The 16,846-nt window shown below is 48.7% G+C and overlaps 1 protein-coding gene across 1 annotated transcript in view; it reads right to left on the bottom strand.

Annotated features, from left to right (window-relative positions):
* Positions 1-16,846, bottom strand: part of LRFN2 (leucine rich repeat and fibronectin type III domain containing 2) — a 171,500-nt gene that overhangs the window by 24,137 nt on the left and 130,517 nt on the right. The window contains exon 2 of the mRNA XM_059399096.1: positions 12,532-13,956. Within this exon, the coding sequence (XP_059255079.1) occupies positions 12,532-13,931 (1,400 nt within the window). The 5' untranslated portion in view covers positions 13,932-13,956. The remainder of the gene's footprint in view (positions 1-12,531; positions 13,957-16,846) is intronic.

The following is a 16,846-nucleotide window of genomic DNA, read 5'->3' as shown; positions in this document are numbered from 1 at the left end:
TGGGGGGCCTCATAAGTCACATCACCTGCTATGGCTCTATAGTCCTTGTCTGTCAAATGGCAATGTCATACCTCCAGGGTTCATATGCCAATGAAAAGAACACACAGAATGCTTTTATAATAGTTAACTGGAGGTAACTGAAGGTAGTAAGGATTCAGTAAATACAGCTCTTTTGTGTGACGTTCAAGGACACCAACAGGCTGACCCCTCCCATCCTCTTTAAACAAACCTATTATTTTCCTAGACCAGAGCGTCTTGAAATGTTGTCCCCAAAGTGATAGTATCAGCATCCCCGGGAGAATGTATTAGAACAGCGGATTGTCAGACTCTGCTCCAGACCAACTGAGTCAGAAACTCAGTAGGGTCCGGCATCCCTGTGCTAACAAGTGTGCCAGATGACTCGGATTCATGCTTAAGTGAGAACCTGCCCTAGAGACAGTTCCTCTTTTAGGTAGGCTCTGTGTGCCAGATTGAGTTGTTGGTCCTGTTTCTTCACTTTCCCAAAAGAAAATACCTCCACAGCCTTGCCATGGCCTGATGGTGGGTGAAGTACATGTCTTGCCCTCTGACTTTGGGCTTGGCCATCTAACTTGCTTTGGCCAATGGGATTTAAGTACATGTGATGCCACCACAAGCTTGGCATTTGGTTCTTTTGTTGGGCTTGCTCTCCCAGAGTGGGAGAAGAACACACTCTGAATAGCCATCGCCCCTAGCTGGGCTCCAGAATGAGATATGTAGCGAGGACCTAAACCACAGCCCAGCCCACTCTGTCCTGCCCAGCCCTGCCCAGTCCAGCCCAGCCCAGGCTACCCAAAACCAGTTGAACCCCAGCAAACCTGCAGACCCACAAATAAGAAAATGGAATGTTAGTGGCTGTAAGCTGCCTAGATTTTGAGATTGCTTGTCACACAGCGTTACTGTGGCAGCAGCTGATTAATACACCAGCAGCCCTTTTAAGTCCTTGACCAGGACTGAACAATCTTGCCTCTGCCTCTGTCTTTACCGATTCCACCTAAAGCAGCTACACCTTCCCCTCTTCCCTCCAAATCCTACCTATTCCCCAGGACATGCCTTGCACTCCACTCCACCCATTTCCAGAAGCCCCATCTCCTAGAACACCACCCCCACCCCGCCATACCCAGGCGTGTGAATTCACTTCAGTTAGCTCATGAAAAAGCTCAAGTAGATAAAGCTCACCAAGCAATTCATTTAGAGTTTAACCTTTTAGGTGGCTAATTACCACACAGAAAGGCCCCTAAACTTAGTACCATCACTAACTAATTACCATGTTACAAGGTTAAGTGTTTCATAGCTCCCCATGATGTTTAATTTCCAAACACTTATCTCTTTTACAACGCAATACACATCAGTTCCCACATCTGGATCAGGACTTCCACCCATAGCCTCAGCCCCACAGCCACAGACTGAGTCGGAGCCCATCTTTGGAGCCCACCCCAGCTAGAAATAGCTCCCCTTTGTAAATAGTTAATGAGCTGTTCATCCATATTGCACTTCTCCGTGGCCCTGCCTTCACCCTGGGCTGGCACACTGCAGTTTGTGGTTTGCGTGATTCTGCCCGCTCCCTCTCTGCCCCCACCACCTCAGCGACTTAGAAGATGATGGGCATTAATTTGACTTCATGTCCTGAACCCTTCTGTCCCCCATGGGGTGCCCACTTCCGTCACACATGCTCATGGCAGACCGTAGCCCTAATTGGCAAGAACTAAGACATCCCTCTTTGCTTTTCTCTGTCTCACTGTCTCCAGAGATGAGAAAAGAGCACTCAGAGAGAGGCAGAAAAACAGCCTGGATCATCTTTCCCAGGCTGGCCTCAGCTCCATGTTGGCTACTGGTTTCTGGGATTGTGTGGGCAGGTGCCAAGAAGAGTTAATGACACCAAAGCTTTCCTCCATACAACTCTGCAGTAGCTGTGTGCCTCCCTGTCTTCCTTGCCCCTCCCAGCTTCCCCGCAGAGCCCTGGTTTTATTTGGGGCAGTGATATGCCTAACAGACGACTACCTTTGTCAGCCTCTGGCAGAGTCATGGGGTGGGACTTCTAGGGGGTAACCCATCCAGGAGGTGGTGCCTAATGATGTTCCATTTCCCCAGAAGCAGACCAAGAGACAAGGATTCTAATACCAGTAGTTTATCTGGGAGGTGGGCCCAGAACTGTCCAGTCAGGAGACTGGGAAGGATGTCCTTACAGGGGGCCCACTAAGTAGGGTTCCACGGTGGGCAATAGGGGCTCAATCCCACTTGGGCCTTCTTGGAGGCCGCACAGAACAAGCCTCAGTTATCCTCCTCCCCCATCATCCAAGGAAGAGGAAACTGGCGTATGAATCCTCCAACTCCCAGTTTCGGAGGCTTGGTGAGGTTCCTAGGGATGGCAGGTTCCCTACACGTCCACCTGTGCTGCTGGAGAGTCCCCAGGCAGAAGCGTCAGTGAGAACAGAAGACATGAGCCATGTGGTAAGGATTTTGCCATTGACCTTCAGAAGGAGCCTCAGTCCTTGAAGGCCATGGAACTCCCGTACCAGCCTTGAACTACCTCCAGCTGGGATTCTGCAACATGACAGAAAAACAGAACAAAAAACAACCCTCTAAATTTGATGGGTTCACTATAGTCCGATCTCTGCCACTAGAAGCACTTGGCGTTCTATGAAGATGCTCTTTGTCACACTGATATCTCCTTCCATTTCACTGCCACCTAGTAAGTTAGGTAGGACCCTTACTATCCCCATTCTGTAGAGAGGAAGCCTGAGGCTCAGAGCAGGAAAGATAAGAGCTCATGTCTGGGGTCCCTGAGTCCGTCCTTCTATTCATCACTCAGGCTCAAACAAGGGGCAAGAACAAATGACTCCAGCACCTGCAGTGTGCAAGGTGCTTTACTTGCCTGTGCGTACTTTATCTTTTGGGAGATAACCCCATTCTAAGGGATTTTTATTTCAATGTTAAGGTGGAAGCAAAGTCTCCAAGAGGTGAGATGAGCAGGTCTGGCTTCTCCCTGTACCGGAAGTTCAGAGACCAGCCCGCGCTCCTCCTGCGCCGTGGGATGCACAGCGGCTCGGCCCACTAGGGCCACCCACACATCTGATTTCACTGGCATGTGGCATGATGCTGAATGCACGTCAGAGTCACTGGGGGAGCTTTAAAAACACTGACGCTTGGGCGCCACCCCAAGCTGACTCAGAATCCCTCCGAGGGAAGATACAACTCCCCAAAAGATTTCAGCGTGCAGCCAGGATCGGGGAGCACTGGGGAGGTGGAAAACTGGGGCTTAGGGTCAGGGTGCCTGGGTGTCACACCTTCCGCACCCCTGGTGCTTCTTGAAAGGAGGTGGCTGCTGTGAACCGACCTGGGCAAGTTGTGAGATAAGGGTTTGATGGCATTATGATGACCGTCCCCACCTGCACTGACCCCAGCACCACGCATTCCTCCCAGCTGAGGCCCTCCCTCTGGGAACCTTCTTTAGTGTTTTCCTGGTGTGAAATAAATGATATCCCCACTTCCACCCACGGACTAACCAAAGGTATAATAAAATTAACAAGGGGCTGGTTCTCAGTTCTTCCTTACCAACAGGGGGAAAAGTCACATTTCAGAAGCAAGGCAGACCAGATATACACTATAATCCCTTTACTCCTGCTAATTATTTCTATCTTCGGAGATGTCTCCAGCCAGAGCTTTTTGAAAATGAAGAGGGAATGACAAGTAGAGAAATTAGTCACCTCTGAGCAGATGCCCTGGAGGTTTTTGAATTTGAGCAGTGTCATCTTCTTGTGTAGAGAAGGAAAGGAAGGATGAGAAAGGTAGTGATATGATTTGAAATGCTCTTGGAAGGCACCCCTGAAAAATGTCTTCCCTATGCAGAAGTGTGTTGGGAGATTTGAAATTCCACCATTAGAGATTCATTCTTTTGGGTCTTCCCAATTGAACTATAAAAATTTCTGAAAGGGTTTGCATCTTGTGCCTTGATCTCTTAAAACCCTATTAGATCATTTTCCAAGTTTATAGCTCTCTTGGAATATGGCTTTAAAGACTGGAGCCATAAGAGGCAGTTTGAAGAAGAGGGCCAAGAAGAGGGGCAAGACGGGAAAGCAGGCAGGCTCCTAGTAACAGTAAATACTTATATGTGTTCAGCATCGCACACTTGACTATGAAAGATGTGTTTTCAAATACATGACTTCATTTAGTCTGCACCACGATCCCAGGAAATATGCAGAGAGGAATCTCTGCTCCCATTTACAGAGGAGAGCATGGAGACCAAGAGCAATCAAATGAGTTGCTCATGGTCCCTGGACTAGCACATGGTAGAGGTGGAGTGTAAACTGAGGTTCTGGAAGTGCTAGCTTCTTCCCTATCTTTTCTATATTAATGGGTGTACATTGTGCTTAGCTTTAAAAAACAAACAAATAAATATTTCCCAGCCTCCCTTAGAGAAAGGTATGGTCAGTGAGATGTGCGCAGATATTATTGGCCGGGGCTTCTGGGAACTTCCTTTTGCCCTGTTGGTCTCTACCTTTCATCTTTCCTGTTGTGTATAGATGGGAGATGTGATAGCTAGAGCTTCAGCAGCCATTTTGCACCATCAGGTGACCTTAAGGACAGAAACTGTGCTGAGGATGGCTGGGTAGCAAGCTTGAAGGAGCTAGGCCCCTGGTGGCTATGCTGTCCAGAAAACCAGACCTAAACTCTCTTCCAATGTACTTCTTTTACATGAGAGATGTATAAACACTAATGAGATTAAGTCATTGAGTTTTCTGTTCATCCTAATTGCCACTCTGGACTTCTTACTCCAGACTTGTTTTCCTCTGGGATGCCTCTAACAACTAAGTTATTTCACAATGGCTTACCTGGTACCACACAGAAATCCTCATCTTGCCTTGATTTTTGGCTAGCTGGTCCCAGGAGGCTATTTCTGAGTGGGATCCAAGGTTCTCACTGGCCCTCTTGTTCCACTCTCCCTCAACACTGCTAGGCCCTAGAAATGCAGGAAACAACTAAAGCTGCGAGAAACAATCCAGCAGACTCCCAGTGATTTACCCCACCCTTCTCAGAAGGAGAAGTTACAGTTGGTGCTCCTTGTCCCAAGTCTATAGCCTTAGCCAAAAGTCCATGGGCCGTTAGTGAGATGTGCGCCACAGCATGGTACCTGGCACTGAACATAGGAGACCTCTGTATTTTTGGGAATCCTGGGAAATCTACTCAATTCGTGGGATAATTAGTTTCATCATCTATAAAATGAGCCTTATATTTGTCCTGTCCATCCCTCCCTTGTGGATATCAGGTTTCAGTAATTTAATAGTGTGAAAGAAATTTAGAAACATATAAAATCCAAGGCAGGCTGATTTTGATTTTGGCTCTAACCAGCAAGCTGCTGGGGAAACTTCCCTTGACCCATCCACCCGTTTCCTCCTTCACATCTTTTTCTTCCTTTACCTGTGGGAGCTCAATCAACACTTTCAGTAGAAGACGGAGTGTCTGGGGAAGCGTCCCCAGGACAGTGGGTCCTGTACCTGGGCTCCCCCTCCCTCTAGGAAACAATTGTCCCTACCAATTTCTCTCCATATCCATGAAGTCTCAGGTTCATTAGTAAATTCCCCTCCATTCCATGGTGGAGATGGCTGTCTTTTCATGATAAGAGATAGAGCTCCACTTAAGTGTTGACTGATAAGATCCTGATGGGGCGGGACCTGACCAAACTGTCCCTCTTATCCTTTCCTGAGATGGAAGGCAGAGCAACAGCCGAAGGTGCCCCTTCCTTAGCACTTCACAATTCAGTGGGGTCGTCCAGTCTCCCCAGGATGCGGGATGCTGTGATGTCTGACATTCATGAAGAAGACAACATGGAAAGGGGGGCCTACAGACAGAGCAGGAGTGGGACATAGAATGGCTGCTATCATCCCCCAACTTCAGTGTGTCTCCTCATAATCCATCATTTACCCTACTTGTGGACGACCACAGCATAATAAGCAAGGGAAAGGCAAGACTGCATCCTGGCTAATTCCACACTGTGCTTTAGAAGCACGCTTACTGTTCCCCTAGCCCTCCTGGGGACGGTTCCAACATCATGCCTGGTGACAGATGTTCTTGATGACTCTTGGAGACAAGTGTTTGTGAATGTCACTTGGGCTGATAATGACATGCAGGTCACTTAACTTTCCATGTCACACCAGGGATGAGCCTGAGCCGGGACGGGTTGCTGTCTTCTCCAGGCGGAAGGGAGGCCCCCCGTTTTCTGACTCCTCTTCTCCCACCCTCCCTCTTCCCCTTGTGACCCCTCCTTGCTCTGACACTGTCCTCATTAATGCCGGCCACTTACTGAAAGGACAGGCTCTGGGGCAGAGAGATGGGAGAGTTGGCCCTCACCAGTCACGTGGGAAACATGCCAGGCCACTGCAGGGCTCAGCCATGTGTAAGCAGGGAGGACAAATGCCTTGGAGGTCAGCAAGTACCATTAGATGATTAGGAGCTAATTATCTCATAAAAGAGCAAGACCCTATTTCATAGTCAAATTCAAATCCTGAGTTATCCATGATTTGGGGTTACCTATGGCTGCTTTCCCCTTCCTGGTATGTGAAATAGAACCTGATGTTTTCAGAAACTGCTCACAGCTCCCATGGCCCCAGATGTAGATCAATGATGACCTCTTGATGATTCATGTCCTGTTCTGGTTGGACAATCTGAGCCCCTTCCAAAGTCCCTGTCTGTGACCTTAGGGCCCTGGAGCTCAAACCTCTATGACAGAGGGCACCCTAACTCTGGGAGGTAAGATGTTAGATTATCAGACCCAGCTGGTAAAAGCAGGTGGATTTAGCAAGAGTAATAACTGTATTGCCTCAATCATGAGATTATAAAGGTCTTGCACAGAATAAGAGACCATCAGGGCTGGGATCATGTAAGCCAAATGTTTCCATATCTGCCTAAAGTCGGGCTGCCCCCTCAGTGTCCCTGTTCAACCAAGTTCTGCTTCAACCTTTCCGGCATGAGCAACTCACTACTTTGTGGAAGCTCTTACTTATTCTGCTGTTGGGCAGCCCTGATGCTCATTTCCATTCTGTTAAGTACATCGAGCATTGACCCAGTAGCTGTGGTGGGCCAGGACTTACTAGGAGCTGGGAGTACAAAGATGAGTACTCATGGAAAGCACATGCTGGAGAGAAAGAAAGATACAAAACCAAATTTCACGGCCACATGGAAAATAATGACAGAGGTATGTAAGGCTGTTGCTGTTGGACCTTTCCCTTGTAATGAGCTGATGCCCACTTTCATATGTGCATGTGTTTATGTGTTTTCCGCTCTTCTGCTCCTAAACTTTTTGAATAAGTTAAGGGAGGTAGGTCTTCTTTTCTGAGTCACCTCATCTCCAAGGTAACCTTCCTCCATCTCCCATGAGCTTCCAGAATCCCATTCTCATCAGTTGATCTCTGGACACACTGCAGTTAGTAAAATGACTCTTAAGACCACGCTGTCCTGTATCAAACATTCCACAGCTCTGCTCCAGCTGGCTTGAATGAGTCAGTGGTTAGAATCAGAATCTCACACGAGCTGAGCATTTTCCTCCTGTTAACACAACCAAAAACCATCGGAGTCTCAGCAGTTCCATCACTTCGTAGGTGTAATGGCCTTGAGATCAATGAAAACTCAGAGCCTAGGCCACACAAAACTCCAGTCAAGCCGGATTTCCCCCACCTTGTGCTTGTTCAGTTGAGTCCTTGAACCAGAGGGAAGGGAATACACATTTTCTGTGTCATTATCCACGACAATAGGAAAATGAATCGAGCAGCACAGAAACGGGGACAGAAGCAGAGGAAGCACAAGGCAGAGGCTTCCTTGTGCGTTCACATCAGTCTATCAGTCTGGTTCCATGACCAGTTTCAAGTGCATTTCACCAGCACGCATTTCTCCATTTTGTCCCAAACACAAAGTGAGATTTTGTCAAATGTCCTGTAAAATTGTAATAAGCTCTGTTTATGGTAGTGAGTCACAGCCAGTGGAAACTCCTAGGACATTTTCCAAGGGTACTTAGCATCCCCCAAGATTCAGATCCTCTTCCCCATGGGGACCCATGGCGGTGGGATCCAGTGGAGAATCGCTGTAGGAGGAGGATGCCCACAGAGAGGTGCTGCCCTCAAGAATGATGGGGAGGCATGCCTGTCTGAGCCGCGGTGTCCACAGTGTCTCCTGAAGACAGATCAGCAATGGGGCAGGATTTTCTCCTTGTGAACCCATGCTGGGCCCTGGCAATCAGCATTCTTTTCTGAGGGCTTACCACCATCTGTTGTGAAATCCTTTCTAGAATTTGGCAGGGAATCCATGCCCAGCCTAGCATCCTATGCTTTACTCAGTCTATTCTTGGAAAAGCAGAATATCCGCCCTTTTCCCATCTGAGGCGCTTCTCTTTCTGTCCGTGCTGCCTCAGGACCACGCCCACAGCTCGGGAACCTCATCTACCCCTTCCTTTACTCTGGGACTGGACCCTGGGGGGCTGGGGACCAGGACCCACCCACATTCTTCTATTCCTTCTCAGTAGTATAGGTCTTGCCCTTCCTGGATTGCTTGGATCCTAACTCTGTCTCCGCTCCTTGCCCCTGTAACACACCCTGGACAAGCTTCTTAAATGGAAAGTGGAATAATCATAGCTCTCCCTTCTCGGGCATAGTAAACACTAAATGAGTTGGTCCGCATAAAGCCCTTGCTATAATAGTGCCCAGCTCGAGGAAGCTCTTAGCGCAAATACGCGCCCTCCCTGCTGTCCCTGCGCTCCCAGCCCCGAGGGCGGGGGCCCATCCGAAATGGCCAGGCGGGCCTGTTGGCTCCCGTCTAGTCTCACTGCGAACTCCTTCCCATCCAGCAGGCTGTTGTCATTTTTCCTTTTTGCTACCAACACGGATTAAAAAGCCCCGTTGGGCTGCCTTTGGCTCACTGCGCACAGCGCACACGCCTCCTCCTCTTCCGCTCTGGGCCTTTCTTCCCTTCTTGTGTACACTTTCAGGCTCAACTCTGCGCATGTCAGAAGCACTGTGCAGCCCCAGTTCATTTTCTAAAAGTTCCGTTGCCTCTTTCGGTGCCCTGTATGTCTAGAGCCAGAGTCGCTGTCGGGGCGCTGGGCGGCTCCACCACAGAGCTGAGTCTAGGCGCGGACTCCAGAAGGCCTGGGTTCAAATCCCGCCTGCTTCTTTCTGGGGGAGAGCTTTCTGGTTCTCTGGGCCATTTCTACTTCAGACTCTGCGCTTGAGCGACGGGTCAGACGCAGTAAGCCGGCAAAGACGGTGACCCGCCATCGCCGTTCCTGTCATCTGCCTAGTCTCACTCTGAACGTTTTCTCTAAGATTTTGGAACTCAGACTGAATTGTGTATTTAACCCTCCTCTTCCGTTTCCTCCCCCAAGCTCGGCAGGCAAGATAATGGTCTTCCTCTCACCATCACTATTACTTTTACTAATAATAATGATAATGATGGGTGTACCTCCAACAGGAGCTGCGCACTCACAATATTGAGCTTCTGAGCTCTGTCTCCTACTGTCCCTGTGACGGCCCTCAGAGGAAGTCAGCAGGGTTTGCTTTTGGTTTTGTTTTTGAATTATTATTATTTTTTTTAATTCCAAGGTTTCTGATGCTCTCATTTCATTTACTTTCATGAACCTAGTGTCTCCAGGTTCTGAACCACCGAATGTAAGTCGCTCGAATTCTGTCTTGAGAGACATCAGGAGCCAAACTCCAGTCCCTCCTATGCCCCAGGCTGGGTTTCTGGGGCCCCCAGGGAGGGGCACCATTTAGGCATGCTGCTATCTGAACACCAACAGCCCTGCTTCCCCCATCACCCACTGCACTGTCTTCCCTCCGCCCTTTGCCTGTGCGAGCCTCAGAACAGGTAGCATTTCACTTTTACACTTTTTATCAAAGTCAAGACCATATAATAAATTCACAATTGAAGAAATATACTTATTTCCCAAAGGTCAACCTCACAAGTTATCAGAGAAATACAAATTAAAACAAGTTCCATTTCTCACCTATAAAATTGGCAGAGATGAACTTGATTATATATTCAGTCATTGGGAAAGGTGTGGTCGAAATGGGCGCTGTCGCCTTCCACCAGTGTGGGGGGGGGTCAGTAAATATTTACATGCAATGTATAAAGATTATAATTTACTCATTAAACCAGTAATTCAACCCTTAGAAAAATAAGCTAAGGAAATCACTGAACTTGCACAGATATATTTAGGTACAATGATCCATCGAGGCGTTACTTCCAATGTTCAAAATGAGAAACAACCTAAATGTTCAACAGTAGAAGATTGGTACAGAAATTGTGGTGCAGAGAAGTGAAAAACATTTTACTACCATGGGAACTAAGCAAGCTATAATGTGCAAAGAATTAAGAAATACAGACTAGACTGACCATAAATATTGTTCTGAATTGAAATAAAACTGAGAAGCCAAATGCCTCTGATAAACTTTGGTGGGGTTACAGATAATTCTTATTTCTCTCTTTGTCATTTTCTTTCCTTTTTTTTTTTTTTTTTAAGATTTATTTATTTGTTGGCCAAGGCAGAGGGAGAAGTAGAGAGAATCCCAAGTAGACTCTGCTCTGAGCACGAAGCTGGACACAGGGCTCAATCTCACGACCCTGAAATCATGACCTGAGCCAATACCAAGAGCTGGACACTTAACAAACTGAGCCACCTAGATGCCCCTCTCTTTGTCATTTTCTTTACTTTCCAAATTTTCTACAGTGACTATTACTTTTATAATTAGAAAAATACATACATGTATATTTAGGCTTAATGATATATCTATAGATCTCTTTACATGTGTGTGTGTGTGCAAACATTTAATTTAGGTTTTAATGCTGCTTTCTGTACATTTGGAGAGGCGAAGCTGCTCTCCAGACAAACCAAACGTATGCCAGACCAGGAAAGTGCCCTGGTTTCCACCGATTTCCATGACGCACCCCAGTCTCAGGGACTCCATTTGTGGAATGAATGCCTTCCTTATAAGCTCTTCTCCCTCACACATTTCCACCCAGAGACTCATCAGCTGAGATCAGAGCCAGAAGAACTCTCAATGCTCTTGACCGCTCCTGCACCAGGGACCCTTTGTGTGTCTATGAAGCCTATGGGATCACTTCTCAGAATAATCATTTTGAGTGCATAAAAAAGGGGCACTTGGGTGCTCAATCGGCTAAGCATCTGACTCTGGATTTCAGCTCAGGTCATGATCTCAGGATCATTAGCTCAAACCCTGCATCAGACCCCACATGGAGCTGGCCTAAGATTCTCTCTCTCCCTCTCTCTGGACCCAACTTACTCTCCAGTACTCTCTCTCTCCCTCTGAAAAAATAAAATAAAATAAATAAAATAAAAGCATAAAAGAAAACAGAGGATTTCCAAAGAAATCCAGGCATTTCTTGAGCAGTGAGATTCTTGGCCATGTGCTTCATGTTTACCGCAAACTGAAGCTGGCTGAGACAGGAACTCATCGGTGGTGGGAGCCTGGACCCTGGGGCCTGGAGCTATCACTCTGGGAGCTCCTCCCTCTGAACGACGTAGGTGATTCTGGGGCTGCTTTTTAGTCTTAACCTCCCTCTCTACCAGGCCCAGGAAATGATCCCTTGGTCCTCACCATAAATTTACAAGGTCAACATTATTATCTCTGTTTTCAGATAAAGGAGACTGGTGCCCAGAGATGCCAGCACGGGGTTGGGGGGGTTGGACAGGATGACCCCACCTGTAATATCCAGGCTTCTGTGACTTGCTTTTGCCAATCAGAGCTCATCCAGGCTCCTGTGGCACCAGCTGGGAGTAGAACAAAAGGATGCTCTCCTCCCTTGAGGGCTGCTCAGACGGAAGAGACTGTGTGTGTGTTGGGGGGGGCGGTGAGGCCAACCAGAAGAAAGTAGAGCTTAGGGAAGGTAAGAAAGTCTAAAAACACAGGATGTTGTGGGAAGGCCTTTGATCTGGCTGAGCTTGGAGCAGCTTCCTGACTTTAATACTACATGAGCCAACACCCTACCTCTCCCTTTTCCCTTTCTCTTTCTTCAGTCAGTTTGGATTGGGTTCCATCACCTGCAATCAAGTGTCCAGACTAAGGTACACATTGTCTCCATTTTACGGGTGGGGACAAACAGGCAGGCCGGGAGAATTAAATGACTATTAAGTGGCGGGGCTGTAATCCGAATTCTACTCTTCCTGACCTTAAGCTTGAAGCATGGCTACATGCATGTCCAGGTGAAGGCCAGATCCACTCTTCGCAGGCTCATAGCCACATGCCCACCTGCCAGAGCCACGCCCTGGGGGGCTTGGTCCTCCTATATACACATCTGTTGGGGCTACCCACGGAGTTCCTTTCTTCCTACACTTGAGTCGATGTGCTTTCCATGTCCTCTTACCTGCACCGTGGGCACAGCTCACCCTACGACTCCCCCAGGCACCTCTGGGAGAAGGGGCATGGGTGGGAAAAGTTCAAAACCCTCCCTAGTGCCTCCTCCTTCCCCAGCCATACAGTTCCCTGCCCCGCTGCCACCCCGGCTCACCTGTAGATCAGTACCTCATCATCAGAGCAATTGTACTGGAGCTGGTACATCTTCACGCGGGGCGCTGACTTGCTGACTGACCACTTGACCAGGGCCGAGGTGGTCGTCACATCGGACACAAGCACAGCACGTTCCGGGGGGCTTTTGGGAGGCTCCCCGCCCCCACTGCCTCCACCTCCCCGGCTGGTCTTGCTGGAGCCCGTGATGTCCGAGAGGCGGGACTTAGGGGGAGCGGTACGGCTGGTGCTGTTGCTGAGGTGTGGCAGCTGGACGATGGAGACCTCTACCATGGCTGTGGCCTCCCCGGCAGCGTTGGCTGCGATGCAGGTGAAGGCGCCGCTGTCCTGAGACGTGGTGATAAAGATGTCCAGGGTACCGTTGTCATACACAGCGGTCCTTGAGGAGTTCCCCACCAGGCGGTCATCGGGGGCAACCCAGTGGATGAGGGGGCTGGGGTCCCCAATGGCCTTGCACTTGAGTGTGGCCGCTTGACCCTCCAGAACCAGCAGCTTGTGTGTGTGCTGGGTGATGAGAGGTGGCTCGCACACAAACTCCTCCTCACGCACATGCCAGAAGTAGCGGCCCTTGAGGCCCCCCGGGGAGCCGCAGGTCTCCAGGTCATCGTCCCGTTCCAGCCTCCGCAGCCAGAGCAGCTCACAATTGCAGTGCAGCGGGTTCCCCCCAAAACTGAAGGACAAGGGTGGAGCAAAGGGCGTGGCGGTCAAGGCGGAGGCCTGGGAGCGGGCAAAGATGGGGTCTGGGGGCAGCTTCTGCAGCCGGTTGGAGGTGAGGTCGAGGCGAGCCAGCTTCTGCAGGTCGGCAAAGGTGCCCTCGGCGATGTGGTCCAGCAGGTTGTGGTCCAGGCTCAGCTGGTGGAGGTTGACCATGCGCCGCACGGAGCCCCAGGGCAGGCCATGGAGGTTGTTGTAGGAGAGGTCCAGGTCTTCCAGTGTGAGCAGGAAGTCCTCGAAGGCCTCGTCGGCAATGCCACCCAGCTGGTTGTTGTTCACAATGAGGTGCTGCAGGTTGACCAGGCCCCGCAGGGTGTCCTCCCCAAGGCTGGGCAGCCGGTTGCTGTCAAGGTGCAGAGAACGGAGGCTCTCGAGGTCCAGGAAGGAGAAGGGCTGGATGTGGCTGATGGTGTTCCTTGACAGGGTCAGGTCCACCAGCCCCGTCATGTTGGCGAAGTCCTGGCGGCCGATGTGGATGATGAAGTTGCCACCCAGACGCAGCTCCACTGTCCGCCGGTCAATGTCAGGAGGCACGAAGAGCAGCCCCTTGGAAGGGCAGAGGGTCCCCAGTGACTCAGACAGGTTCTGGCAGACGCAGTACTTGGGGCAGGCGTCGACCACGGCAAACGCCATGCCAAACGCTAGCAGGCCACCAAGCAGGGTCTCCATGGTCTGGTCACTCAGGCTGTGGTGCCTGGAAGGGAGGGACACAGGGTCAGGGTTAAGAGGCAACTTTCTAATGCCCTACCAGGGCTTCACCTGTCACCCTAACCCCTGCCTTTTGGAGGAGCAGAGAAGGGCCTGTGCTCCTGTAAGGTCTTATCTCTTCTGTCAATCGATCCCGCTAATATAGTTCTATTTCTTTTTCTTTTTCTTTTTGTCTTAGCTCTTATCACCTTCTAACAGACTATGTAATTTGCTTATTAACTATGTTTATGGAATATTTCCTATCTCCCCCACTGGAATGTCAGCTCTACAATGGAAGGTTCTTTTGTCTGTTTTGTTAATTGCTATATCCCACACATCTAGCACAGTGCCCAGAACACAGTAGGTGCTCCATAAATGTGTTGAACGAATGGAGGGATGGTTTCATACCAGTGGTTCATCTGATAATCATCAGATTCGAAAAGTGTGTTCTGAATGTATTTTGAAGCACTTTGACTTGGCCTGAAGTCAAACTGGACCAACATTCATAAGGAACAAGGACATGGACAAGGAGAGAGCTGGCCCCCTGGAGATGCCAGCGTTATTGGGGAAGTAGGTAAGTTTCCGCATGGAGAATCTACATGGTGGATAAAGCTTCAGGAGTTCAGGGAAGTGGAGAAGGGGGTGAGGCTGGAAGCAAAGGCATGAACTTCTTCTGAACACCCTGTATGTGCCGGGTCCTCTGCCCAGACCTCCATGCACATCATCTCATTTGGGCTTTGGGAACGGCTTTCACAAGGAAGGGCTTATCTGTGTATATAGATGAAGACTCGTCCACCCTGAACCGTCTCCTTCCAGTGTTCACTCAAAAATCACCTTCTCCCTGAGGCCCCACCCCAATGGTGCATGTCCCTCTTTCCTGCTTTGTGTTCACTTCTGGGAACTCATCGTGATCTACCTTACTGTATATTTGTTTCATCTTGTGTATTGCTTGTCTTCTATACTGGCAACAAAGCCCCAGGATGAGGGGACTTGTTTTTATTCACCACCACATACTCAGGGCATGAGGCTCTGGCTTGTACCTAGTTGGTGCTTTTGCATGAATGGATATCTAGGGAAGGGAGGAATGGACTCTGGCTCAGGTCTTTGTGCCTCCGAATCTTACAGTTTTCCCACTATTCCATGTTGTACTAACTTAGTTCTATTTATGTGGTGCTAAAAACATCAATGGGGTTGGACGTTTGAGAATCCTGCACACCGGTTGGGTGGCTTCTCTCAGAACAACGTGCTGCCGAGGAAGGCCTTCTGAGGCCACGGAGTTGGGGACGCGCTGCCTGCTTTTTCTTGCTGTTGCAAAAGCTCTGTATGCATTAGCAAGTACAGAAGGGTTGAGGAATTCTGCCGCAGTAAAGAAAATGGATTAGTGTTTAATTCTGCATTGCTTCCCTCCTTTTAAGCTAAAGATATTCCTTTTTAGAAGCAGCCATCGTTAATATCTGGAGGAAGTAGGGCTCCGGAGCTCCCAGTTTGAGAAGCACAAGTGCAGAAAAAAACACCTGGCAGATTTAAAAGGATATAAAGCAAATTTAAAAACTTATTCCAATCAGATACGACTTTATGGTGAAGATACGAATTGCATTATTGCATCTTTCAGGGTAAATCCCCCACCTAAGACCCCTTACTGTCAGAGACTAAATCTGTGTTGCATCTGGATAAAGCGTTGTTTCTGATCAGCCCTGTCCGATAGAAAGATGATTACTAGCCATTAAATGTAGCTTAAAATTTTCTCATGGGCATATAAAAAGGGAAAGAAGTGAAATAAATTTTAATGTATTTTATTCAAACCACTATATTCAAAATATTGCTTTCACATGTAAGCAATACATACAATTATCAATGAGATATTTAACATTCTTTTATTCATACTAAGTCTTCAAAATTGGGTATGTCTTTAATACTGAGAGCACATTTCAAGTGCTCCTTGGTCATATGTGGCCATCGGGTATCCTATTGGACAGCACTGTTGGAGCAGGTGGTGGCTAATTACAGTGGATGGCCAAGTCTAGCCTGCCACCTGTTTTTGGAAATAAAGTTTTATTAGAACACGGCCGTGCTCATTTATTTGCATATTGTCTACAGATATGGCGTGTATGTGTGTGTTTGTGTGTGTGTGCACGCTACAGTGGCAAAAGGGAGTAGTTACAGCAGATATCATGTGACTGCCAAAGCCAAAAGTATTTACTGTCTTGCCCTTTCTGGAAAAAGTTTACTAACCTCTGTTGTGGTGGATTTTTTTCTCCCTCTTTATCTTCATTACAATCACCGTCATTAAAAGCCCTTGCCAATGTGCCTAATTCTACACAGTAATGCTCTGGGCTCTTCTGAGCCACAACCCACCCTGCCAATCCTTGTTCTCACAGCCCGGAGGCGTCCTGGCCACCCTGACCTAGGTCCTACCAGGAATATCCAACCCAGAGGTGTCCACATGTGGAAGCTTTCTGCCTGCCACTGTCTCTGTGCTCAAAGGCGCTCAGGTCTTTCAGGTCCTTACTTAGCTGGGACCCTGGCAAAACAAACAGGAATCTTCTCCATCTGCATTGACCCTCTTCTTTTTTTTTTTTTTTTTTTTTTTTTTTAGCATAAGGGCACATTTTTGCAAGGGGCTGGCCATGCCACTACTCAGGTTTATTTATCTCTTACCACTCTCCGTTCCGTTGCTTTTCACTTCCCAGCGAGGCTCAGCATCTCTCACTAATAAACGCAATGCTCAATCTTCCTCCAAGACTGCCAACACACTCTGGTCTCTTGCTGGCCTCGCTCCCTCCCTCCACTCCTGCCTGGCCAAGTTCCTCTTCTCCCTCCACATCTTGATGGCTTCCACATCACCTACTCCAGGAAGCCTCCGCACAACCTGGACCAAATTCAGCTCTGCTGCTGTT

This window comes from Mustela nigripes, chromosome 5, assembly GCF_022355385.1.
Source record: "Mustela nigripes isolate SB6536 chromosome 5, MUSNIG.SB6536, whole genome shotgun sequence".
Lineage (NCBI taxonomy): Eukaryota > Metazoa > Chordata > Mammalia > Carnivora > Mustelidae > Mustela > Mustela nigripes.
Note: the sequence above shows the minus strand (reverse complement) of the source record. Positions and strands in the feature narration are given on the sequence as shown.